General features: G+C 48.4%; 1 protein-coding gene across 1 annotated transcript in view; it reads right to left on the minus strand.

Moving 5' to 3' along the window:
* FBP1 (fructose-bisphosphatase 1) overlaps positions 1–26,549 on the minus strand; it is a 34,565-nt gene that overhangs the window by 2,724 nt on the left and 5,292 nt on the right. Inside the window, exons 2-5 of the mRNA XM_002819978.5 lie at positions 14,503–14,665; positions 11,979–12,071; positions 4,059–4,199; positions 970–1,107 (exon numbers count right to left, since the gene is read on the minus strand). Coding sequence (XP_002820024.2) covers positions 970–1,107; positions 4,059–4,199; positions 11,979–12,071; positions 14,503–14,665 — 535 coding nt within the window. The remainder of the gene's footprint in view (positions 1–969; positions 1,108–4,058; positions 4,200–11,978; positions 12,072–14,502; positions 14,666–26,549) is intronic.

Here is a 26,549-nt window from a genome sequence, read left to right on the forward strand (position 1 = left end):
GAGGCAGGCATTACAAAAACTGTACCATTTAATAACACCTTAAAAGCTGAGAAAGTTTGTTACCAAGCTAAGGAACCAGACAGGGGTGGGAGGCAGTGTGTAATTTACAGGAGAGGAAACTGCACAAGTGCCTGCTTAGCAATGTGGAGAGGGATATGGGCCTAGAAGAGGAGCCTGCGGGACTCCGGTGTGCGTGGGCGGAGGTTGGGGGCAGGAGGGGAATCCAGGATAAGGTGAAAGGAGAGATGAGTAAGCTGGAGAGAGAGCCTGGGGCAGATCTGAGGCTCCTTGAACGTCCTGCAAACATTTGAGCTTCATCTCTAGCAAACAGCAGCCATCGATGGCTTTTAAACAAAGAAAGGACAAAATCATCCATATAGAGCAAGCTCCACACTCAGCCATTTCTTCTCTTCATATTCACTAGCTTGTAACCTCTTTAGGGAGATGTCACGATGGGCACTCTCAGTCTCGAGATAACTGATAGATGCACCTCGGGCAGGCCTAGCAAGGGGCAGACACCACTTGGCAGGCATTTGAGTGGGGGAACCACATTTCATCCCATCTGGGACCATGGACCCCAGAAGGGAAGATGTTTTACTGCCATGAATTCATTCATTTGGTTAACTTTATTATCCTAATTTTCTTCTGCCAAGGGAAAGTAGCAAAGGCTGACATGGAGACTGATTTTTGATGTCTCAAGGTGAGAATTCCAGTCCCCAGTACTGAGGTGAGAACTTCATCGTGGGCTCAATGTAGACGGAAGCCCAATCCACTCCATCCCTGCTTCCTTTCACCTTTAGGGTAAGTCATCGACCAACAGATTTCCACACTGCTCAGGAGCCCCACATGAGGTCCAAGGCCCTCAATCCCAAGGATCCCTTTCATCTCCGGGGGATGCCCCTGCCTCCAGAACGGCCTCTGGTGCCTGATGCCCAGACCCTGCACCACCCTCCCCGGGCCCTCACTTACTGGGGGGAACTTCTTCCTCTGGATGTACTCAGTGACGGCAGGGTCAAAGTCCTTGGCGTAGCCCTCGTTAAGGCTGTAGATTTTACCTTTCTTTTTTATCTTCACATCCTTGTCCACCAAAATGAACTCCCCGATGGCCTTTTTAGAGAAGGAAGGAAAGGTGGAGAGATGACGAGCGCATTGGGTCCCCCAGGCCTGGATGAGGCGAGTGATGGGCTGGGCTACGCTGGGCTGGGGTCGGGGTGCACAGGCACCACTCATCCTGGGGCCCCGCGACACCTGCCAGGCTCTCTGGGAACTGTGAATGGGGTGACGGGAGGCAAGACAACGCTGCAGAAGCCATCAGGGTGATAACAGAGACTTTCGACTTTGTTTGCAAATGATTTCAGTCAAACAAGAAAGAAACCACACAAAAATAGGCAGAGCAGACTTGTGAAACAACTGCTAAGCCTGCAAGAGTAAGAACCGTGTGTCCAAAGCAATATAAGATGTGTATGCCTTTACCAAACAGAAAAAAGGGTTGGTTCAGGCGGGAGGTGGGCTCTCAGGAGAGACGGGCCACCGCAGGATCAGTCCCTGAGTTACATCCAAGTGCTCAGCGCTGTTCTCGGCTTTACATTTCTACCTTGATGGGAGCTCTCCTTTCTGGGCGTTGTTATAGAACAAAATAGAACCCTGAGTTTTGAGTCTGGCGTACTTAACTTCCGACGCCTTTGCTCGCTGGCGTGTGAAGTTTTTCTCAGACTGCCTCTTCCCACATAGCCCAGGGTTAAGCTTATGCCTTTAAGCTTTAGGCTCTTCAAAGGAGATTTGAATTTGGGGGAAAAGTGTTGCAGAAGTCCTATTGCTATTGAGGATTGTTATGGGTTCCTGTGTGTTTTTGGCAAGAGGGTGATCGAGGCTCTGCCCATTTAGGAGGGGCTTGACGTTGACACGAGAGTTGAAAAGAAAAAAGGTCCACCAACACCTCTCTACCTAGCCATTTATTCCACAGCAGAAATTGGTTCCTACCCACATGGAGTACATTGAAACCAGACAGACAGGGAGGAAGGGAGGGGAGAATTCACAGTGGCCATTGAAAGGTGTCACTGGAAGTGATTCTTCTTTCTTACTTTTATGCCTTTTTTAATATTTTCAAAATTTTTGACCACAAGTATACCAGAATATTCTTTTATCATTGGTAGAAAAATAAATAAATAAATGTCTTTCAAGAAACTATATAGAAAAGAAAGCCATCTCACAACAGATGCTGGGTGCAGAGTGCAGGGCCCAGCCAGACCGTCCATGGTGCAAAGGAGGGAAGTCTGTGTACGGAGACAAAGCATAAAAGCTCCCAGAAAGTTGAAGCCGCTAGAAACCCAGGTACAGCTGTAGCAGTGTTTTCAGCAGAAACCATCAGCCTGGCTTTGCAGCAAGCCCAAACAAAGAGGAAGCACTTAGCATCTCCCTGGCGGGAGGCTCAGCCCCGTCAGGCACAGCAGGCAGAAGGACTGGAATCAAATCCCAGCAGTCCTGCATTGCACTTCCAAACATTTAGGACTGACGAGGGCAAAAGACTGTCAAACACACAGAAAGTTCCCTACAGGGATGCGCGCCTGCAATCTGGAAACAAGAAGGGATTTAATGTTTTCTCTGCTTCCACCAACTCAAAGTTAACAAGAGAAGGCACCAGAAGAATGGGAAGCAGTCAGGGCCTGGCAAATCACCGTCAGCAAACATCAGTGGTGCCCGAAATTGCATCCTGGGTTCAGGTGGAACTTTGCTCTGGTTCTGCCACTAACTCCCCCACCCCACCCCTACTCAGGTCACCACATTTGGAGACTTTAGTACTATTACTCTACCCTTGTTTATTTGTTAAGTGCCCATGCTTCCAAGGAGGTGAAAGTTCACTTCCCTGACAGCCTGGGACAAAGGCAGCCTGTGTTGAGTTAGCCTTCTTGCCACACACAGACCCGGCCTCACCTCCAGCAGCCTATCTCCCATAGAAGGTTCCTGTTCCCTGTCTGTTCCTGGGGTTCAGTTTGCCAGCAAAAAGCACTTTATACATAGTTCACTAATGTCATAAGAGGACATCTCTAAAAGTTAAAAAAGTTGGCCAGGCATGGTGGTTCATGCCTGTAATCCCAGCACTTTGGGAGGCTGACGCAGGCAGACCACCTGAGGTTAGGAGTTCGCGACCAGCCTGACCAACATGGCAAAACCCCGTCTCTACTAAAAATACAAGTGTGGTGGCGGGCGCCTGTAGTCCCAGCTACTCAGGAGCTGAGGCGGGAGAATCGCTCGAACCCAGGAGGCAGAGCTTGCAGTGAGCCAAGATCACGCCACTGCACTCCAGCCTGGGAGACAGGGCAAGACTACATCTCAGAAAAAAAAAAAAAAAGAAAGAAAGACTGCACCAGTTAACTGAAGGTTTGTGTAAATGTACACGAATAAATGTGGGAGCTATTTTTGAAGAAGCAATGTAGTCCACTGCTTCAGTTGGCACACCCATTCATCTCAGGAAAACAGCCTTTTGGTGACTAAAGTAGAAAAGCTAGAAATGGATACAGTTTATGGCAAACAGAATATCTACAGCCCCATCCAGTCCATAAATGCATTTTAGTTGGCCAGCATAGTGTTGTACACATGCAGAAACATTATGTTTTTTAAAATCCAGTGTTTCTTGAACCATTAATAGAAGCCTTGGCAAGGCGGGCCCCCTCTTCCCAATTGTAATTGCTGGAACTCTTCAGTTCACCCCAGTTCCACCCTTGCCCCCCGGCCCTCCATCCCTAGCACACTTCATCATCCCTATGGCCTGCCTGGACTGGAGGCATTTGGGTCATTTGAGTAACAGCTGCTCTGAGGAATTCACATTGGAACAAAGACCCCCTCTTGTGCTCTGAGATGCCATTTCTCACCTCCATAGTCTGCTCGGGAGGCATACACTGTCTCTCGGTCTCCTGCCCCCTTCCCACCACACATCATCATCTCTGTCCCTCCATGGGCGTCATCTCCTACCTCCACATACCCCTGCCAATCCCCCACACATAGCATTCATTTGCTCACAGACACCAGCCAAGCCCCCAGCCTCCTGTGAGGTCTCTCACCGGGTCCAGCATGAAGCAGTTGACCCCACAGTCCATGGCAAGGACCAGCATGGTGGCACTGCCATATAGTGCGTAGCCGGCTGCTACCAGGTTCCGGCCTGGTTGCAGAGCATCCTTCTCAGAAGGCTCATCAGTTGATTTCTAGAGCAAGAAAGAAATCAAAGAATGTTTTTGTTTTGTTTTGTAATTCTTTTTTACAGTTCAACCATTAACAGGAGGCACTCTCAAGGTGCTCTTCTAATGAAATAGGGCATCTTCCCAGAGGGGCCTTCCCCTACACACCAGCAATATCCTGATTAGATTACCACGGCAGCCTTCCCACCAGAACCCAGATTTCCTGCATCTGGATCCCTCTTTCCAATTAGGGCCCTCCTCCAATTTTTCTAATGTGATATTCCCTCATCTCTCCACTATCAGTTCCAAAAAAGAGCATGCCTTCTTGCCAGCTCCCACTAATTTAATCTTATTACGGGCATCTATCTCTTTCACCTGCCTACTCCATCTTTATTTAAACAAATTAACACTGGGCTGCAGGGCAGCAAGTCTGGGGAGGAAATTGGTTTTGTGAGCTCTTGCCACTGCAGCCCATACTCTGCTGAGCATGTGGTCTATATCACTCACACGTCAGGGAAATTCTCAGAAACGCAGGAACTCAGAATATCTCCCCAGAGTCATTACGGGGTAGAGCAGATGCTGTCCAATGTTTTAACCGTGATGCACAGGAAGAAGCACATTTTACATCACAAACCAGTGCCCCCACACACACACCAAAAAGTTACCAAAATAATACCTACACTTAGAACGTGGCATGTGCTGTAATCCATTTTTTCATTAAAAACACAGCCCACTGGGTCATGTGGTCCAGAGTTTTTCTAACACTAGGGAAGGGAGCCCCTTAAGGAGACAGCTCCTAACCACTGATTTCTTACTATTAATGATTTTCTTCTTTTTTTTTTTTTTTTTTTGACACGGAGTCTCACTCTGTCGCCCAGGCTGGAGTGCAGTGGTGCTATCTCCGCTCACTGCAAGCTCCGCCTCGCAGGTTCACACCATTCTCCTGTCTCAGCCTCCTGAGTAGCTGGGACTACAGGCACCTGCCACCACACCCAGCTAATTTTTTGTGTTTTTAGTAGAGAGGGGGTTTCACCGTGTTAGCCAGGATGGTCTCTATTTCCTGACCTCGTGACCCACCTGCCTCGGCCTCCCAAAGTGCTGGGATTACAGGTGTGAGCCACTGCGCCCAGCCTGATCTTCTTTATTAACACTGGATTGACCTCTTTGGTCATCAAGACAGCCCCAAACAAATCTTTCAGCTTAACTACTCTCTGCTTGAATTAAGCAGAAATAAAAATATGCAATTTCCCGAACTTCACTTATTCTTTTCCTAGATTCCTGCAGCTGAGCGTAGCAGGGGCATCTGTATCACACAGCTGGAGAGGGAAGTCATCCCAGCAAAACATTCCAGGTAATTTCTTCCCATAACTTTCAAAAGGGTGGCCCACAGACCACCTGCATTAGAATCACCTGGGATATTTATTAAAAATGCACATTCACAGCCGGGTGTCATGGCTCATCCCTATAATCCCAGCACTTTGGGAGGCTAAGGTAGGAGGATCATTTGAGGCAAGGAGTTTGAGACCAGTTTGTGCAACACAGGGAGACCCCATCTCTACAAAAAAAAATTTTTTTTTAATTAGCCAGGCATGGTGGCATGTGCCTGTGGCTACTAAGGAGGCTGAGGCAGGAGGATCACTTGAACCTGGGAGGTCGAGGCTCCAGTGAGCCATTATCATTCCACTGCACATGCCTGGGTGACAGAATGAGAACCTGCCTCTTTAAGAAAAAGAAAAGAAATGCATATTCTGGGGCTACAGCCTGGACACACTGTCAGATTTTCCATGGCGGGGCCTGAGAATCTACATTGCACTATGCAATGTGAAGGAGTGACCTTCACACTCAAGTGTAAGAACTTCACATTCAAGCGTAAGAACTACTCATATAAATGAGAAAACCACAAACCCATTTCTTTCCACCCCTTCCCTGCCCCTCCTAGTTTTCACCTGGGGAGGTGGTTAGTTAGCTGGTTGCACTGGGTTATTTGATTCAGTTTGGTTTGTATTCACCAGACAGTGCAGTGGAGCTAAACACAGACTAAACTTACAGGATCAAAACTTTGAGGGAATAATTCCAAGTTTTGCCAACGCACAACCTTGAAAAAGGAAATTAATGGCCTTTGTCAACATGCGCCGCCTGTCAGAGGCTCATTTTAACAATCACCAGCTTCCCTTGAAGCCAGGGACACAGTGGGTGGACTCAGGACTCTAACTCTCCTCTCCTTCCACTGCAGGCTTCAAGTAACCAGTTCTCTGCCAAGAAAGGCCCCCTTTCCCAGAGATTCACCTCGCCCAGAACCATCTGTGCCGGCCTGTGGCAAAGGTGCAAAAGTAAATAGCCCTTCCCTCACATATGGTCACCAAATGCTCTACACTTACACACTTTCTCACACGGAATAAAAAATAGTAGTAATACTTGTCTATGCCCCACATACTCAAAACGAAGAGAAAATTATCCCTCTGAGCCATGGATTTGGAGGAATTCTTTTCTAGCCCAGCCCCCAACTTTTTTTTTTTTTTGGAGACGGAGTCTTGCTCTATCACCAGGCTGGAGTGCAGTGAAACAATCTTGGCTCACTACAACCTCCGCCTCCTGGGTTCAAGTGATTCTCCTGCCTCAGCCTCCCAAGTAGCTGGGATTACAGGCGCCCACCACCATGCCTGGCTAATTTTTTTATTTTTAGTAGAGATGGGGTTTCACCATGTTGACCAAGATGGTCTCGAACTCTGGACCTCAGGTGATCCGCCTGCCTCAGCCTCCCAAAGAGCTGGGATCAGCCCCCTTTCTAATTCCCTCCTCCAAATGCTCAGCAATACATGCCTTTCCTCCAAGGGAAACATACTGTTCCATTCTCCTGCAGATGCCCAGGGACCTATGAGCACGGAGCACTTGGCAAAATCAGAAACCTCTGGACCCTTCCTTTCTCCGCCTATCTGAGGCCACCACCCACTGTAGGCACTGGTTCCATGTCATCACATATTATTCCATGTCATCGAATAAGGAGAAGTAGGCACAGAAACGGGGGGCCTGGGGGAGGAGAGACTGTCATGTCCACAGTGGTCTTTCCTCAGAGCAGAAACCAAACCCTACTTTTCTGAATCTCTGCTTTTGTGGTGGGGGCTGTAAAGGACATTGCAAGTTAGAGTATATCCAGTAGAGGGTGATCAGGCTAGAGAGAGGTCTCAGATCCCTCTCCTGTGAAAGATGTTCAGCTTAAAGGGAAAAAAAGTGGGTGTGGTGGGCATTATTGGGAGGGCAGAAACACTGTTTCCAAACATGTCAAACAATCTTATTTTCTTATGCTCTAAACAGCCAAGTGAGCACAATGAAACAGATTTCAACTCAATATTTGGACAAACCATGATGGTTACCTAGCATTGCAGGAGAATTCGCCCTGTCAGGATGTCTCCAGCCAGACACTGGTGGGGCCAGGCACCGTGGCTCATGCCCGTAATCCCAACACTTTGGGAGGTCGAGGCGGGAGGATCGCCTGAGCCCAGGAGTTCAACACCAGCCTGGGAAACATAGCGAGACCCCCTCGTCTCTACAGAAAATATAAAAATTAGCCGGGTATGGTGGTGCACACCTGTAGTCCCAGCCACTCAGGAGGCTGAGGTAGGAGGATGGCTTAAGCCCGGGAGGGTGAGGCTGCAGTGAGCCATGATGGCACCACTGCTCTCAGCCTGGGCGACAGAGTGAGACCTTGTCTCAAAAAAAAGAAAAAAGAAAAAAAAAAAGGCCGGACGCAGTGGCTCACGCCTGTAATCCTAGCACTTTGGGAGGCCGAGGCGGGCGGATCACGAGGTCAGGAGATTGCCACCATCCTGGCTAACACACGGTGAAACCCCGTCTCTACTAAAAATACAAAAAAAATTAGCCGAGCGTGGTTGGCGGGTGCCTGTAGTCCCAGCTACTCGGGAGGCTGAGGCAGGAGAATGGCGTGAACCCGGGAGGCGGGGCTTGCAGTGAGCCGAGATCGTGCCACTGCACTCCAGCCTGGGCGACAGAGGAGATTCCATCTCAAAAAAAAAAAAAGAAAGAAAGAAAAAGGAAGAAGGAAGAAGAGGAAGAAGAAGAGGCGGGAGAAGGAGGGGAAGAAGGGAGAGGAGGAGGGGGGGAGGAGGAGGGGGAGGAGGAGGGGGGAAGGAGGAGGGAGGGAGGAGGAGGGAGGGGAGGGAGGGAGGAGGGGGAGGGGAGGGGGGAGGAGGGGGAGGGGAGGGGGAGGGAGAAGAAAGAGGAAAGAATAGTAGTAGTCGTGGCCGGGCGTGGTGGCTCACGCCTGTAATCCCAGCACTTTGGGAGGCCGAGGCGGGCAGATCACGAGATCAGAAGATCGAGACCATCCTGGCTAACACAGTGAAACCCCATCTTTACTAAAAATACAAAACATTAGCCGAGCGTGGTGGCGGGCGCCTGTAGTCCCAGCTACTCAGGAGGCTGAGGCAGGAAAATCGCTTGAACCCGGGAGGCGGAGGTTGCAGGGAGCTGAGATGGCACCACTGCACTCCAGCCTGGGCGAAAGAGCGAGACTCCATCTCAAAAAAAAAAAATAGTAATAGTCGGTAGGCCCTGGAAAGATGCTATGGCAGGAGCTGCATGCAACATGACCACACATCCTTCCACGTGCCTTTCCAGGAATTGTGTGGCAAGGCCTGGTCACCATGGCAGGGTCACAGTTACCGATGCTGCCCCACTGGGCGTGGGCACCATGGTGCGATTCTAGCCAACAATCATCTCTGCAGAAAGCAGGAAAAATCCCCTTGGAAGCATTATAGATGTCTATGTTTACGCCTCATGAGCCCTCAACTGGTTTCAGCTGTTTCAAGCAATCAATAAGGCTTCCAAAAACTGAAATGACTTAGAGGTCTGTGCCATACTCATCACCACTTCCTGTCTTTTTATTTATTTATTTATTTATTTATTTATTTATTTATTTTTTGAGATGGAGTCTCGCTCTGTCGCTGAGGCTGGAGTGCAGTGGCGCGATCTCGGCTCACTGCAAGCTCGGCCTCCCGGGTTCACACCATTCTCCTGCCTCAGCCTCCCGGGTAGCTGGGACTACAGGGGCCCGCCACTACACCAGGCTAATTTTTTGTATTTTTAGTAGAGACGGGGTTTCACCGTGTTAGCCAGGATGGTCACAATCTCCTGACCTCGTGATCCGCCCGCCTGGGCCTCCCAAAGTGCTGGGATTACCGGGGTGAGCCACCGCACCCGGCCCCACTTTCTGTCTTTTAAAAAAGTCACTTCTGGTTTATTGAGAAGAGAGCCAAGACTTATTGTTGAGAATTCTGTCATTCATAATTCAAGCTGCTGTTGCAAGCTGGCTTGATTTTTTTTTTTTAGTTGATAGCCAATGTCTCTCAATTTCCCAGATTTTTTTTTTCCTTAAAAGAGTATTATTTGGGGGGACTGACATGGAGAATGGGCTTAGCAAACATCAACACTGCTTTAGTTGTGGTTAACACATTAGCCAGATGTCTTCCTCTGCAAGGAAGAATTTTGCTACAAACCTCTCTTGCTATTCTGTGGATTTGATATTTTGCAAGGAAAATTGCATTCCTCCATGTCTACAACAGAAATGGTATGTTCCTTGGCATGACTTGGAAAATGGATAAATTGTTGCCTTTTTGCCTTTCTAGTATGATAATTCGAATCTTCTATTCCTCAAACTGATTGTGATGTGGATCTGCCTTTTACCCAAGATAAAAAGTAAAATACGTTCCAATGATCAAAGATAACTGTGCCATGGGGGCTCTGCTTTTCACATATTTTAAAGGAAATTATGTATAATACTAGACAATAAGTCACTTTTAGAGATAACGTGCAAATTTGGGTCTCAGTTCTTTTTTTTTTTGAGACGGAGTCTCGCTCTGTCGCCCAGACTGGAGTCCAGTGGCACGATCTCGGCTCACTGCAACCTCCGCCTCCCAGGTTCATGCCATTCTCCTGCCTCAGCCTCCTGAGTACCTGGTCTACAGGCGCCTGCCACCACGCCCAGCTAATTTTTTGTAATTTTTTGTAGAGACGGGGGGGTTTCACCGTGTTAGCCAGGATGGTCTCAATCTCCTGACCTCGTGATCCGCCCACCTCGGCCTCCCAAAGTGCTGGGATTACAGGCGTGAGCCACCTCGCCAGGCCAAGGGTCTCAGTTCTTAAGTTAATGCCTTTGTGTCCTAGAACAGAGTTCAGCTGAACCAACCTCTTCAGTCGATTCCAGCCTGTGAGGTTTCAGTTCTGAAATAAACAAGAGCTGAATATGGAATGGTATGCTAGACTTTGGAGACTTAGAAGGGGGTGATGGGAGGGGATGAAGGATAAAAAAAACTACATATTGGATACAATATATACTATTCTCGTGAGGTATAAACTAAAATCTCAGACTTCACCACTATACAATTCATTCATTTCACCAAAAACTATTTGTACCCCCCAAAGCTGTTAAAAGTATATATATATGTGTATATATGTGTGTGTATATATATACTTTTTTTTTTGAGACAGAGTCTTGTTCTGTTGCCCAGGCTGGAGTGCAGTGGTGCGATCTCAGCTCACTGCAACCTCCACCTCCCAGGTTCAAGCGATTCTCCTGCCTCAGCCTCCCGGGACTACAGGTGCCCGCCACCACGCCTGGGTGTTTTTTTGTATTTTTAGTAGAGACGGGGTTTCACAGCATAGCCAAGGCAGCTTCAATCTCCTGACCTTGTGATCCACCCACCTCGGCCTCCCAAAGTGCTGGGATTACAGGTGTGAGCCACCGCACCCAACCTAAAATATATACTTTGAAAAAATAAAACAAAACAAGAGCTAAAGCTGAGAGGACGTACCTTGGATTTTATCATGTTTCCTGATGGGTGGATGGGTTTTCATTCTATTTTTCACTTATTTGTATAATTGAGCACCTCTCACTCTCCCTCTCCCTCTCCCTCTCCTCCCTCTCCTCCCTCTCCCTCTCCTCTCTCTCTCTCTTTCTCTCTCTCTCTCTCTCTCTCAGAAAAAGCAGCTCTGGAGGAGGGATGACTGCTCGAGTCAGGTGTTAGGAGACCCGGGCAGGGCTGGATTCTCATCCTATGCTGTGTGCTTTCTACGACTTAGAGCAAGGCTCAGTAAACTTTTTCTACAGACAGACAGATAGTAAATTTTTCAGTTTTATGGGCCATACAGTCTCTATCGTAACTACAAAACTTTGACAGTGCAGCAGAGAATCAGCCAAAGGCAGTATGTGAACAAATGAATGTGACCAAATGCCAATTAAAGCTTCATTCGTGAAGAGTAAAACTTAAAATGGATCATGAAACATTGTTCTTTAGTTCTTTTCAACTATTTAAAAATGCAAAATGGTTATTCTTTGTTCACAAGCTGTACACATTAGGCCACAGGCTGGACTCAGCCCGGGGCTCATAGCTTATAGACCATTAACTAGGGGACTTAAAGGACAGTTTTGACATAGTCTCTATTGTTGTCTTACGCTCTCAACTCTGAGTTCACATCGTATCATCACTATACTTACCCTCCACTGCCTCTTTTTTAAATCTCATTTTCTATCATAAAAAGTAAGACATACTAAAAAGAGTGAAATATCCTTCTCTTCCCACCCATATTTTACCCTATATTCTCTTTCAGCAACCTAGTGGGTCTTCGTCATGCAATTAGGGCTGAAAAGCTCAGAACTTGAGATACAAATCTACTTCAGCCTCACACAATTTCATAATCTCCACTCCGGCTGCTCTGCCACCGTGAAATAGGACTGGATGCTCAATCTTAACTTTTGTCCCCAAACCAAGTGCTTAAGATACCACGTTTTACCTTTCTATAGATGCCAAAAATGGTTCCAATGGACACAAGGCAATCGATGTTGGAAGATCCATCAAGGGGATCAAAACAGACCACATATTTACCCTGAGCACAGAAAAAAGAAATACAACCTTAAAATGTTATAGCAAGATACACTAAAGGAGTATACATTAGGGACTAAGAATGGGAATTTAGAAGAAAGTTAAAAAAATGTGGGTCTTATTTATTTATACTGTCATGGAAGGTATGATGGCATACAGAACGCACAGATACACACACACACAAGACCATTAAACAGAGAAAACACCACTTAGGAGGTGCAGATGAAGGTAATGGAATACAGATAAGTCATGATTTCCTACATTGTTGATATAGTCAAATCATAATTTTGCATTGAGTTTCCTGGCAGCCAAAGGAAAAAGAAGGTTAGTCACTCATTTTCCTCTATTCGTAAGGAAAAAAATAATTCCTTAGGTGAAGCAGAGACTTTGCTAGGGTTGAGATCTATAAGAAACTTCTCATGGAGGTCTTACAGATGCCCCTTGAGGTTGGGACGCATAAAGTTTTCAAAAATATCCTGGCTGGGCATGGTGGCTCATGCCTAATCCTAGCACTTTGGGAGGCTAAGACGGGAGGACTGCTTGAGCCCAGGAGTTTGAGACCAGCCTGGGCAGCATAGAGAGACTCCTTCTGTTTAAAAAAAAAAAAAAAAAAAAAATTCAATTAGCTGGGCATGATGCTGCACATCTGTAGTGCCAGCTACTCAGGAGGCTGAGACAGGAGGTATCACTTAAGCCCAAGAGTTTGAGGCTGCAGTGAGCCATGACTGTGCACTCCAGTCTGGGTGACAGAGTGAGGCCCTGTCTCTAAAAACAAAACTAAACAAAACAAATTTCTAGCGTAATTCCCAAAGGAGATAACTGTCAGTGGTAGTGGGACCACCGCAGATTCCTGTTTTGAGTGGGATTTTCAGTGGTGTGCAGGAGCTGGCTGGTATCGGCTCTCAGAAGCTAACGGTGCACATCTGTTCCCAACTCTGCCTTCAGTGATACCACATTGGTAGCTTAAAATCAACGATGGGAGAGTATTCACACCATTGACACAGGCAAGTGGACATATCAGAGACTTGTTTGTTTGCTGTGAGACCCAGTTTACCAGCACATCACCGGGAGTTTTCCATCTCCAAATTAGCCACTTTACAACGTGGTTTTTAAATGTCTGTAGCAGATTCCCTGCCCTCTTGCTCTTCACAGACCACCCTCACTAATGCAGGAGGACCTGGAAACTGGAACACAGGAACCTGCCTATCATGAAGGCCCACGGTAGACAGAGAAGTCCGGCATGAGTGATGGAGAAGGTTAAACACAACAAATCTAAGCCATATGCCTAAAGCTGTCAAAGACCTTGAAAGGCCCAGCTGAGAAAAACATGAACTTCAGGTCTGGCATGTAGGGCTATTTTAGGAATGATGAAAAACAACTTCATCAGATGTGGCTCCTGCCCTCTTAATAGGGTGAGGACAGGCAGCCTCTTCATCTTCTCACTGTTTTTTCCTAATTCTACTCCTTCACGTTCCCAGTTCCTCTCAAGCTGGGAAAGATAGTAAAGCCCACAGAACTGCACTTCTAATCTCGGAAGTTTTGTTTTCTAATTAAAATTGTTGTTTTATAAAAGCTGGGAATACTCTTTCATTTAACAATCTTTTTCAACAGTCATTTGTTGTTGAGGCCCTCTAATGTGCCAGGCATTGCACTAGACACTGGGACACAGAGACAAATAAGATTCGTTTTCTGCTCTCAGAAAGCAGAGATAAGGCCGGGTGTGGTGGCTCACACCTGTAATCCCAGCACTTTGGGAGGCCGAGGTGGGCGGGTCACTTGAGGTCAGGAGTTCAAGACCAGCCTGGCCAACATGGTGAAATCTCATCTCTACTAAAAATACAAAAATTAGCCAGGTGTGGTGGCAGGAACCTGTAATCCTAGCTACTCAGGAGGCTGGGCAGGAGAATCGCTTGAACCCAGGAGGCAGAGGTTGCAGTGAGCCAAGATCACACCACTGTACTCCAGACTGGGCAACAAAAGCAAAACACTGTCTCAAAAAAAAAAAAAAAGAAGCAGAGACAGACCAATAGGGACTCCAATGCGTGCATCAGGGGTGGAAGCTTCAAGCAGTCTAGGTCAACAGGAGGGTCAGTGCGAAGGTCAGGAATTTGGTGGATAGGGATGTAGTACAAGAGGTGACCAACAGAAGCCAGGGTTTGAAGAGCCTGAAACATGGCAATAAAAAGTTAGAAATGGAGATGAGTTTGTGGGAGTCCACTGGAGAGAAGGCAGCGTGAGCCACGGCACTCATCTGCTCAGTGGCTCAGGGAGGATTCGAGAGATGGCAGCAGTGAGGTGGAAGCTGTGAAAAGACCACAGCAGGGATCTAGAGGGACTCCGAGAAACGCAGCTCAGCTGAACAAGTGGAGTCAATTATGAAGCTGGGAAGAAGACCGGCTACATTAAAACCCTCAATGGTAGAAGTACAGACCCACCCTTTTCTCCGGTTCCACTATGATGGCGTGTTTATCTTCTTCTGACACGAGAACACACGTGGCAAAGGATGACTTTAACATGTTCATAACCAGGTCGTTGGAGAGGACGTCCAGCTTCTTAACTTGATCACCTGTCACGTTGGTAGAACCAGCAATGCCATAGCTACAGGGAACAAAAGCCACAAAAAATAAGCCATGACCACCAGAACATGTAGATGTGTCCATAAACCCACCAAAAGTGAGTGTTCGGTAAGATTTGGAAGAAAGAGTTCATGTCCTTTGCAGGGACATGGATGAAGCTGGAACCCATCATTCTCAGCAAACTAACACAGAAACAGAAAACCAAACACCACATGTTCTCACTCATAAATGGGAGTTGAACAATGAGAACACATAGACACAGGGAGGGGAATATCACACACTGGGGCCTGTCAGGGAGTTGGGAACTAGGGGAGGGAGAGCATTAGGAGAAATACCTAATGTAGATGACAGATTGATGAGTGCAGCAAACCACCATGGCATGTGTATACCTATGTAACAAACCTACACATTCTGCATGTGTATCCCAGAACTTAAAGTATAATAATAATTTTTTTAAAAAAGGGCCAGGCGCGGTGGCTCACGCCTATAATCCCAGCACTTTGGGAGGCCAAGGCGGGCGGATCACCAGGTCAGGAGATCGAGACCATCCTGGCTAACGCGGTGAAACCCCGTCTCTACTAAAAATACAAAAAATTAGCCGGGTGTGGTAGCGGGCGCCTGTAGTCCCAGCTATTCAGGATGGTGAGGCAGGAGAATGGCGTGAACCCAGGAGGTGGAGCTTGCAGTGAGCCGAGATCCTGCCACTGCACTCCAGCCTGGGCGACAGAGCAAGAGTCCGTCTAAAAAAAAAAAAAAAAAAGATTTAGAAGAAAGGAAGGAGGACATACAGCTTGGGAGAACAAGGCAGGAAGGCTGGTGGTCCCTCTGGACAGACCCTAGAGAGGAGATGCTATCATCCGCCTCTTCACCTCGAACCTGTCATGGTGCCCTGCACACTTTTGTGGTTAAATCAGTGTTTCTTAACTTTGTTTTCATTATGGTTCCCCTAGGGAGTTTTTTAGAACATTTTTTCCTCAACCATACTCCCCCATGAAATATTTTTAATACTACAGATATAGTAGATATCTGTTTATTGCAGTATGTGTCTCAGTGCTTTTTACACAAAAAGTTTGCGGGTGTTTTTGGTTTTGCCCAGAAAGAACCAGTGTTGGCCCCCAAACACATGGGTTAAACGAATCAATAGAGAGACCCAGCAAGCAAGCAAGCCTGGGTTGGGGGTAGCCTGAGTTCCGAGCCAAGCCAAGGGGTGGCTTTATAACTAAAAAGACCCTAAAAGAAACAAAGCATCGATTGGCCCCTCTGCCTCATTTCATAGAGGAGAAAACTCAGACCCAAGACTCCTGTGGACTTCTCCACACAGGCAGAGGGTAGAAGCGAGACGCTGCCTATGACTCCCAGGCAGAGGGTGGAGGCGAGATGCTGCCTATGACTCCCAGGCCAGGGCTCTCTTGGTGACACCCTGGGCCCCTGGCAGGAGTCCTAGGGCATGGAAGTTGCAGGGATCCTGGAGTTTTCACTATTTTTAAGCAACCTGCAAGTCAGTAATTGTAGAATTCCCAGAATCCAGTGGCTTGTCCAAACGCAACCTAGCTTGTTACACTTAGAGAAGCGGCAGGTTGTCACAGCCTGGGGTTGCCCTGAACACAGAAAGGAGGGAGACGTCTCACAGGAAGGATGCACAGAGCAAGGTGAGAGCTTTGATGTGGGAAGGGAAAAAGATGGGTCTTTGAAGACACCAGCAAGCCTCTGAAAGTGGGTGGTAAGGGCACACCCACGCCCTTGGCCAGGATGGCGATGTGCACTCGCCTGGGAACTGATGGTCCCTGATCCAGTGGCCGTGACTGCTTCAGCTCCTGCAAGTGCATTTGCCCAAAACATAACTCACTGTGACTGGCTGGGCAAAACTGAGCCCCGCCTAGAAACCATCCAAACCCACATGCCTGGTCCGTCCTGACTATCTCAGGAGCTAGCTCCGGCTGTCTTCTCAGGCCCGCCTGTCAGCGTCTTTCAGCCACTCTTGGCATCATTCCCTTTCCAGCCTGCAAAGCACGTCTCGTCCCACCAGCCCTCCTCCTGCTGCTTCTCTTTTCGCCCATCACTCCTGTTTCATGAGTAAAAGACCAAGATGTCTATCGAGCTTTGAGCTGCACCCCGTGTCCCTGGGCTTTCGATTCTATTTCCACATAATCTTTTTCTGACCCCAATTGTGAGGCTGGGGCTTGTGCACGAAGAAGGCAGCCAAAATCTTGGAGGTCAGAGGGACTTGGCGGGGCCCACCAGCTCAAATGCAGCTCCCTCGGTGACCCCACTAGCAGCAGTGCTCTCTCTTCCCAGCCTGAGAGTTGCACTGTCAAAGTCACTTTATGATTATTTTTATTTTTATTTTTGGAGACTGTGTCACTCTGTTGTCCAGGCTGGTGTGCAGTTGCCTGATCTCAGCTCACTGCAACCTCCGCCTCCCAGGTTCAAGCGATTCTCGTGCCTCACCCTCCTGAGTAGCTGGGACTATAGCCGTATGACACCACATCCAGCTAATTTTTGTATTTTTAGTACAGACAGGGTTTCACCATGTTGGCCAGGCCGGTCTCGAACTCCTGACCTCAAGTGATCCACCCACCTCAGCCTCCCAAAGTGCTGGGATTACAGGCATGAACCACCGTGCCCAGCCCACTGTCAAAGTCACTTCTGATTCCGGAGGGCAAATAGCACCAATGGACCAGAAGAAGGGCTTCAAGGCAGAGACCGGTTCCAGGCCTCAGCTCCCAGGCTCCCCTGCTCTTTCTGAGCCTCCCTCCCTTTCACATGTGTCCAAAGAGGGAAGTGAAGTCCGCCCCCACGCGGCTGTCAGAGGATTGCATGAGATGACATATACAAAAGGCTTAGCACTAATAGGTGCAGCCCGACAGGGACAGCTCGGGGGCCCGGGAGTGCTCGGCAGAGGGGCCGAAGGCACTGGACACGGATGAGGCACTGAGGCAGGTGCAGAAGGAAAGTCCTATATTACGCTTTGGCCCAAGTCCCATCTGCTCAGGCACTTCCCTCAGGAACACTCAGGCCATGTGGTCTCTTTTACTCAAAAACTTCGTAGACAGCTGTCTGAGTGCTCATTTATTCCACAGATATTCACTGGGGACCTGCTGTGCACAGGGAACCGTTCTAGATGCTGGGGTTACGGTGCTGAACACGGTAGATCAGATCCCGCCCTTGTGGAGCGTATATTCTATTGGGGTGAGACAAACAAGAAATAAATGTTTTGGAATGAAAAAGATATGTCAGATAGTGACAGGTGCTCGCTGACATAAAACAAAAACAAGGTGACAGAAGAGGGAGATGAGAGGCTAGATGGTTAATTTAGATGATCAGGAAGATCTCTAGGGGGGCATTCAAGCTCAATGGTACTTTGAATGTTTTTCGTAAGAATGGGAGGAAATAGGCCGGGCACGGTGGCTCACGCCTGTAATCCCAGCACTTTGGGAGGCCGAGGTGGGTGGATCCACCTGAGGTCAGGAGATCGAGACCAGCCTGATCAACATGGTGAAGCCCTCTCTCTACTAAAAACACAAAAAATTAGCCAGGCATGGTGGCGGGTGCCTGTAGTCCCAGCTACTCAAGAGGCTGAGGCAGAAGAATGGCGTGAACCCAGGAGGCGGAGCTTGCAGTGAACCGAGATTGCACCACTGCACTCCAGCCTGGGCGACAAAGTGAGACTCTATCTCAGAAAAAAAAAAAAAAAGAGTGGTAGGAAACGGGCCAGGCGCGGTGGCTCACACCTGTAATCCCGGCACTTTGGGAGGCCAAGGCGGGTGGATCACCTGAGGTCAGGAAATCGAGACCAGCCTGACCAATATGGTGAAGTCCTATCTCTACTAAATACATAAAAATTAGCTGGGCGTGGTGGCACATGTCTGTAATCTGAGCTACGTGGGAAGCTGAGGCAGGAGAATCCCTTGAACCCAGGAGGCGGAGGTTGCAGTGAGCCGAGATCGCACCATTGCACTCCAGCCTGGGCAACAAGAGTGAAACACTGTCTCAAAAAAATAAAAAAAAGAAAGAATGGGAGGAAATGAAAAAGCCCTAAAGAAGCCCAAATAAGTCAGCTAGTAATGACTCCAGAGAAGAGCTGTATGTTAGCAATTTAGCCAAAGGAAACAGTAAGTTCATTTTTCACATATTTCCAAATGGAAGGGAGTGGGTACTATGTGCACATTTATACAAGTAATTTTGTAAAGCCTGAGGTCTTTTTCCTGTGATGCCTGGATCCAGGAAGCATCTAAATTCAGAGAGAAGACACCGGAGGGAGAAAGTCCTTGTAAGGCTGGCTCTGATTTGCAGTACTCCCGGGCCAGCCCCACCACCCAGACACAGACAAGTTATCCTGTAACTGTGTCCCAAACACAGGGGCACCGTGACTTGTTTTGTGGGATTAAATGAAAGTAGGCTATTTCCTCATGCAGTAGACTGCATTTTCCGAGCTTGCAGACTCAGCAGTTGGCCAGATTAAAGTGAGAAGCAACTTCTGTTGCCCCAGATCACGCCCAGACCTACGAGATGTTACAGTCAGTGTCAGGGTGGGTGACTTGGCAAATCATGACCACCAGCCAGCCCTCCCCACTGCCATTCCAAGAGTCTCAGATGGCTCCTACCTTTGGCACATAGAGGAACTAACACAGAGAAGTCACAGAAGGGGTGGCACACCCTGTTTATGATGGTAGGCTTGTGGGGCCACACAGCACTCTGCAAGGACACATGGCACAGGGTCCTCAGCACCTGCATGGACAGGGCTGCCCGCATCCACCAAGCCATGCACGGCCCTGGCCACAGAACTGACAGGGCTGGGGCCAGGCGCGGTGGCTCACGCCTGTAATCCCAGCACTTTGGGAGGCCGAGGCGAGCGGATCACGAGGTCAGGAGATCGAAACCATCCTGGCTAACACAGTGAAACCCCGTCTCTACTAAAAATACAAAAAATTAGCCGGGCACGGTGGCAGGCGCCTGTGGTCCCAGCTACTCGGGAGGCTGAGGCAGGAGAAAGGCGTGAACCCGGGAGGCGGAGCTTGCAATGAGCCCAGATGTCGCCCCTGCACTCCAGCCTGGGCGACAGAGCAAGACTCCGTCAAAAAGAATGACGGAGCTGCCCGCGTCCACCAAACCACGCAGGACCCTCACCACCTGCAAGGACGGGGCCGCCCGCACCCACCAAATCACCCAGGACCCTCAGCACCTGCATGGACAGGGCTGCCTGCATCCACCAAGCCACACAGGGCCTTTAGCACCTGCATGGATGAGGCCGCCTGCGTCCAGCTCAGCACCTGGATGGAGAGAGCCACCTGCATCCACCAAACCACACAGGCCCCTCAGCACCTGCACGGACAGGGCCACCTGCGTGCACCAAACCACGGCAGGAAATGGGCTCCACCTGCTTCAGGTTTCCATGACACCGCTGGGTGGTGACAGATGTGTTAAGCTGGTTCCTGCCCCTTTCTTGGGAACGCCTCTTCTCTTTACCCCCAGTAAGGGTCCCTCCCCTCTTCTAGCAGGAAGGACCCTTCTCCAGCTATCTTCCAGTTGTCTTTGAAGTGTAAAAGAACACATGAAGATAGATTACTCTGGGCTCCTCCAACTCAATGTTCACGTACTTTATAACTTTCCTAAGATATCTTGAGGGAAGGCTTCTCCTGGTTAATCCTGGCGTTAGGAAAAGCTTCCAGAAAAGCACAGGAAAAGTATCCTAAGGTAGAAACACTGGGTCAAGAGAATAAATTCCCCCGGCTGCCAGCCAACTATGCTGCCATGTTGATAGCAACAATGTCGAGGTGTCCCTCGTGTCTCCAGGTCTCCTCTGAGCCGCAGTGAGTTAAGCTGGCCGCACCGTGCTGGTCACACCACCCTGGCTTAGTCCTGTCGGGGCTGCACAGCCACGATGAGCAGTCAGGACCAGACGCAGGCTCTATCAAGCCTCCCCCATCACACCTCGGGGACCCTAAGAAGGGCTTGAGATTTCTCCGAGTAACACATTTACACAGGTCAATGAAGTCGCAAGCAGGCAAGGCTTCTGTGATTCTGACAGAGGAAGAAGTCCTCAGAAACAAGCTCAAGGACTTAATTAGCTGAAGATCACATGCAGTTTATTTTCTCCTTAAGTTTTCAGAAGCCCCCTTAGAAATAATAGATGTCTGGCCAGGCACAGTGGCTCACACCTGTAATCTCAGCACTTTGGGAGGCTAAGGCAGGTGGATCACCTGAGGTCAGGAGTTCGAGACCAGCCTGGCCAACATGGTGAAATCCTATGTCTACTAAAAATACAAAAATTGGCCAGTCGCGGTGGCTCACACCTGTAATCCCAACACTTTGGGAGGCTGAGGCAGGTGGATCACCTGAGGCTGGGAGTTCAAGACCAGCCTGACCAATGTGGAGAAACCCCGTCTCTACTAAAAATACAAACTTAGCTGGGTATGGTGGCATGTGCCTGTAATCCCAGCTACTCAGGAGGCTGAGGCAGGAGAATCGCTTGAACCCGGGAGGCAGAGGTTGCAGTAAGCTGAGATCACGCTATTGCACTCCAGCCTGGGCAACAAGAGCGAAACTCCATCTCAAAAAAAAAAAAAAAAAAAAAAAAAAAAAAAAAAAAATTAGCCGGGCGTGGTGGCAGGCGCCTGTAATCCCAGCTACTCGGGAGGCTGAGACAGGAGAGTCACCTGAACCCGGGAGGTGGAGGTTGCAGTGAGCCGAGATCACACCACTGCACTCCAGCCTGGGCAACAAAGAGTGAAATTCCGCCTCAGAAAGAAAAAGAAAAGAAATAATAAATGTCTGCCTGCTGATCAGTCATCATTCCTCAAAGGCCCTGAAGGATAGCGTAACAAGAGCATTCACTCTATATTCCAATCACCACCTAGAGAGGGCGGGCTCAGCATTCCAGAGTCAATAGCAGGTGTGGGCCTCAGCTCCTGGTGAGACAGCCCTGAGCCCTAGCGAATGCAGCGGCTGTCATCCCCCGCCTGAATTTCTAGGAAGACTCCAGGAGAACCCAGTGGATCCAGAAGACCATCCTGCCTTGGAAGGTGTTTCCAGGAGGCAGCTGTGAACCAGAGGTGATGACACCAACTACCCTCCGTGAGACTCAACTGGAGCCTTGCACACACCACCCGGCTCCCTTCTAGATCAGCTCCCAATTTGCCGTTCTCTAGGGATGGGATAAGGCAGCAAATGAGGCTGCAGGGATATGGGAAACCATCACACAACCCTGCCCAAAAAAGCCCTCCCCAGGCCAACTGTGCCTTACAATTAAAGGAGAGGAACAGGTGAAATGGCCAAGACATGGGCTGAACTGAGCGAGCTGTAAACCTCCAGGCCTAGCTCCCTTCCCCTACCTCCCTCCCCTGCTCTGCCCCCCAGCCCTGATGCCAGAAAAAGAGTCAGCAGTAGCAGTCGGGGGGCTGATCATGCAGGGGCAGGGAGGGCAATTTTGATTGAGCCATGACTTGATCTGCCAAGGAAATGTTTTCTGAATAAAAGTTATCACAGAGGTGGCCAGACACAGTGGCTCATGCCTGTGATCCCAACATTTTGGGAGGCCAAGGCATGTGGATCACTTGAGGACAGGAGTTCGAGACCAGCCTGCCAACATGGTCAAAGCCCACCTCTACTAAAAATACAAAAATTAGCCAGGTGTGGTGGCACATGCCTGTAATCCCAGCTACTTGGAAGGCCGAGGCACAAGAATTGCTTGAACCCAGGAGGCAAAGGTTGCAGTGAGCCGAGGTCACACCACTGCACTCTAGACTGGGCCACAGAGACTCTGTCTCAAAAAAAAAAAAAAAAAAAAAATTTATCATAGAGGGGAAAGGCAACATTGTGAGGTTTTCTCCACCTTTTCTGTATTGGGCCTAAGAGGAGAAATGTCAGAGCATAAGGAGCAAAATGGCTTGAGGCCTTCCTTGAGAAGTAGCAGGCAGCAAGCAAGAGAACAGGGCACCTGCTGAGGCCAGAGCACCACTGGCCACTACTGTTGGCAACGGACTTTAAATGCCCCGCACCTCACAGCAAGGAGGCCAGACCCGCTGCATAGAACCCCAGAGCCCCGGCCGAATCAGGGCACAGTGTTGCACAAATGTCAGCTACTTCCAGGCATGTGTGAATCAATAGGTGGCTTTCAAACCACGGCCGAAAATTCTAGGACATGCTTTTAAATTGCACTGTTCCAGAGACCTGGATATTTGGTTTCCATATATCCAAGTTGAAGCTGAGATTTTCTTGAGAATAGCAAAGAGAACAATGATGAGGAAACACTAATCATGATTTATACAATATTTATATATACTTTAAAATCTTGTTCTATGTTGTATCAAGTTTATAAAACAAGTATATATTACATGCAATCTATTGGGTAACTTCAATTAAAGGCTTTTTATTGTTGTTTTTTGTTTGTTTTGAGACAGAGTCTCGCTCCGTCACCCAGGCTGGAGTGCAATGGCGAGATCTTGGCTTACTGCAACCTCCCCCTCCCGGGTTCAAGCGATTCGCCTGCCTCAGCCTCCCAAGTAGCTGGGATTACAGGCACCTGCCACCACGCCTGGCTAATTTTTGGATTTTTAGTAGAGACAAAAATCTCACCATGTTGACCAGGCTGGTCTCGAACTCCTGACCCCATGATCCGCCCATCTTGGCCTCCCAAAGTGCTGGGATTACAGGCGTGAGCCACCGCACGTGGCCAAAGGTTTTTTTAATATAGAAAAAGCAGAGCTGATTAGCATGAGTCCTGCTCGTGCCCTTCACAGATCCATGGCCATTGGATAGGCACAGCTGTTGATATGGGGGCGCTTCTGGAAATAAAACCACAGCTGCTTGGAGGAACTAATTCACCTCTCAAGCCTTGGCCTACAAAATGGAAGCCTGTTAACTAGGAAGCCTGTTAATTGATTTGGGTGGTTAAGATGGATAATTAAAGAAACAAGGAAGGATCAGAGCCTGAAGCTGAAGGCACCAGCCTCCAGAAGATCCTCCATGGTTCCAGGAGCCTGGAAAATGTGTGCAAGAGTGAGACACCAGCATTGGTGACATCACATAACCGCCACTCCTGGGGAGGTAGGGGGGAGGGTCTAGTCTCTCAACCCCCACCAAGAGAGGACCGGGAGAGCCCTCAGGTGTGGAAGCATGACCTTTATGGGGCATTGTCTTCATGGCCTTAGGAATGGCCCACTCTCTTCTAGGAGCCACTGGGAGGGAGGGCACAGACAGGACTGCCACCCCTGGAAATGCTACCTAAAACCTCGATCTTAGAGGCCTGGGCCCAACCTGCTTTGTACAAGAATGCCAAGAGTGGAGGACCTCTGAGCTCACCTCACCCGTTGGGCCACCCTGAGGATGGCACAGCCCTCTACCTGGGACATTCGCAATTAGAACCTTACAGGCAGCCAGAGGTTTTTCTAGTGAGGTCTGAAGCAAAAGTACAGGGCACCAGGTAAATGCCGAGTGTATTCTCCAAAGGGACTGAAACTCTCGCATAAACATGGCACATCTGAATATGCCTCTGGAGGAAGAAAGACCTATCAGTCTTGATCCTGGAAAAAAGAATATTTTGTTCACCATGTATCTTTAGCACCTAGAACAATGCCTGCACATAGTAAGTTCTCAATGTAAATGGATGAATAAATTTAGAGAGTAATAAAAGGATCCAAGAATTCCTAAGATCATAAACTCCATTAGACCCAGTGGTATTGGTAATGCCTGCCTGCATAACCTCTACCATCCAACACTCCCAACCCCTGAAAAAAACCCTCCAGATTAGCATAGCTTCTTGGTAAAAGTGTGTTTGCTGTGCAAACTTAGCGTTAGACAAATGCAATGGCCTTTCACCCAGTTCCTCAGGAAACTAGAGTGTAATGAATGGTCAAGGCCCCAGGCTGGCACTCTACACCACCAAGGTTCCAATCCCAGCTCTGCTCCATGCTCAGCAGCCGGGGAAAGTCACTTAGCATCTGTGACCTCTGGTTCATCTGCAATATGGGAATGCAGTGTGTCTGCTTCATAGTCTACAGAGAGAGGGCATAACTGAGTTGATATAGGCAAAGTGGTCAGAAAAGTGCCTGGTGCATAGGCAAGTGTGCAGGAAATATTACCATTTCCACCCGTAGCTCCCTAGGCATAACACAACCACGCGGAGAAGCAAGAACTCAGCACCAGAAAGACCTGGGTTCAAATTCTGCCTTTGCTTCTTACTGATGATGTGACCACCATCAAGTTGTGCAAAGCCCCTGAGTGGCTGTTTCTGGCCATGTTTTTGGGGATCGTGGATAATGCACGTGGTGCACCTGGTTCATAGTACTCCCCACGAAGGCAGCCACATGACAATAGAGCCCCGCAGGCATCCACTAAGTAAGTGTCGGTTGATCTGGGGATTGGGGGAAGGGAAGGTATCTCTAAACCAGTTTTGCAGGCAACTTCTTGGAGGACAGCCAATAAGGAACTGGCAAAAGAAAAAAAAAAGTGCTCCAAGTTTACATTTGATAAAATCTCACGGGAATATTATTTATTTGAGATGTTCTTGACATTTCACTTCAATTTTATTCAAATTAGTTGGCCCTGCAGCCCAAGTAAAGTGGAAAAGCACCAGGCAGGGTTGAAGTCTCTGTGTCCTTTCCCTTTCCAGCCCCAGAGATACGAAGGAGCTCTTCCTGGAGTTTGGGGAGCAGAACTCAACTGGAGAAACTGCCTATAATACCTCTTCTTTACTTTTACTGTAAACCCCACTGAAAAGTTTAAAGAGCTCTAAGTCATTTTAATTCATATGATGGAGAACACCTTAGAAGCATAGATTAAAGTGGCCAGTATTTTGAAATTCTTGGATATTTTAATTAAATTTTAGCATTGTTTTCCAAGTTTGCAAATGATTTCTAAAACAGAATGAATCATTTCACAGCCATGGACTTTGTGACACTGAACATGCAGATCTGTGATGATTGGGGGAGGCTGCCTTCCACAGCATCTCTAAAGCACTGAAGGACAGAAGGATTGGAGCCAGGGGCTGACAGAACTAGAGCCCTCCAGGGCTGCCTGGATCTGCTGACTTAGGACCATCTCCTCCCGAAGTCACTGTGACTGAGCAACACAATTGCGGCAGCAACACTTCACACAGCACACAGAAGAACCAGACTCGGGCTCAGAACACGCGGCTCAACCAAAAGGGAGGGAGATTATTACTTAATCCTTATCACTAAAGTCAAAGGTAAGACTGGCTTGTTACTGCTTGATTCCATGGTAATCAACCATTTGCCCAGCCAGGAACATCCAAAGGTTCAGAAATACATTGAAGAGGCGCTAGTGAGAGCTGCTTTCAAAGGTCACAAATACCTGCCTCTGCTTGCATTCATCCGGGCCTAAACTGGTAAACACGATGGAACGCGGCTGTCTGCGCTTCTTTTATGCAAACAAAGTTGCAATTTCACACTTTGGTCATGTGGAGAAATCTGGTAAAGTTTCTAAAAGCTTAATGTCAAAAACTGCAAATTGGAAGATAAGCCTAAACACGCATTAGCTGACCTGTCATTCTAAAATGAAATCTGAAGCTCTTTATTATTTCTTCTGTCAAACAGCTGAGAAGACCCCATATATAAAAGTAACTCTTCTGGACATAATACGAATCTGATGCGAGGACATTTCCTGCAGCCACTCTTGGGTGCAACATTGTTCTAATATGTAACATGCTAGCCTGGACTCTCTGCCTGCTGATAGCATACAGGCTACTGCTAAGAAATGAAGAACAAAACATGCAAATAAAAGTTTACAAAAAATAAAAATAAAATAGGCCAGGCGCGGTGGCTCACACTTGTAAGCCCAGCACTTTGGGAGGCTGAGGCGGGTGGATGACGAAGTGAGGAGTTCAAGACCAGACTGGCCAACATAGTGAAACCCCGTCTCTACTAAAAATACAAAAATTAGCTGAGTGT

This window comes from Pongo abelii, chromosome 13, assembly GCF_028885655.2.
Source record: "Pongo abelii isolate AG06213 chromosome 13, NHGRI_mPonAbe1-v2.0_pri, whole genome shotgun sequence".
In the NCBI taxonomy this organism is placed as follows: Eukaryota; Metazoa; Chordata; class Mammalia; order Primates; family Hominidae; genus Pongo; species Pongo abelii.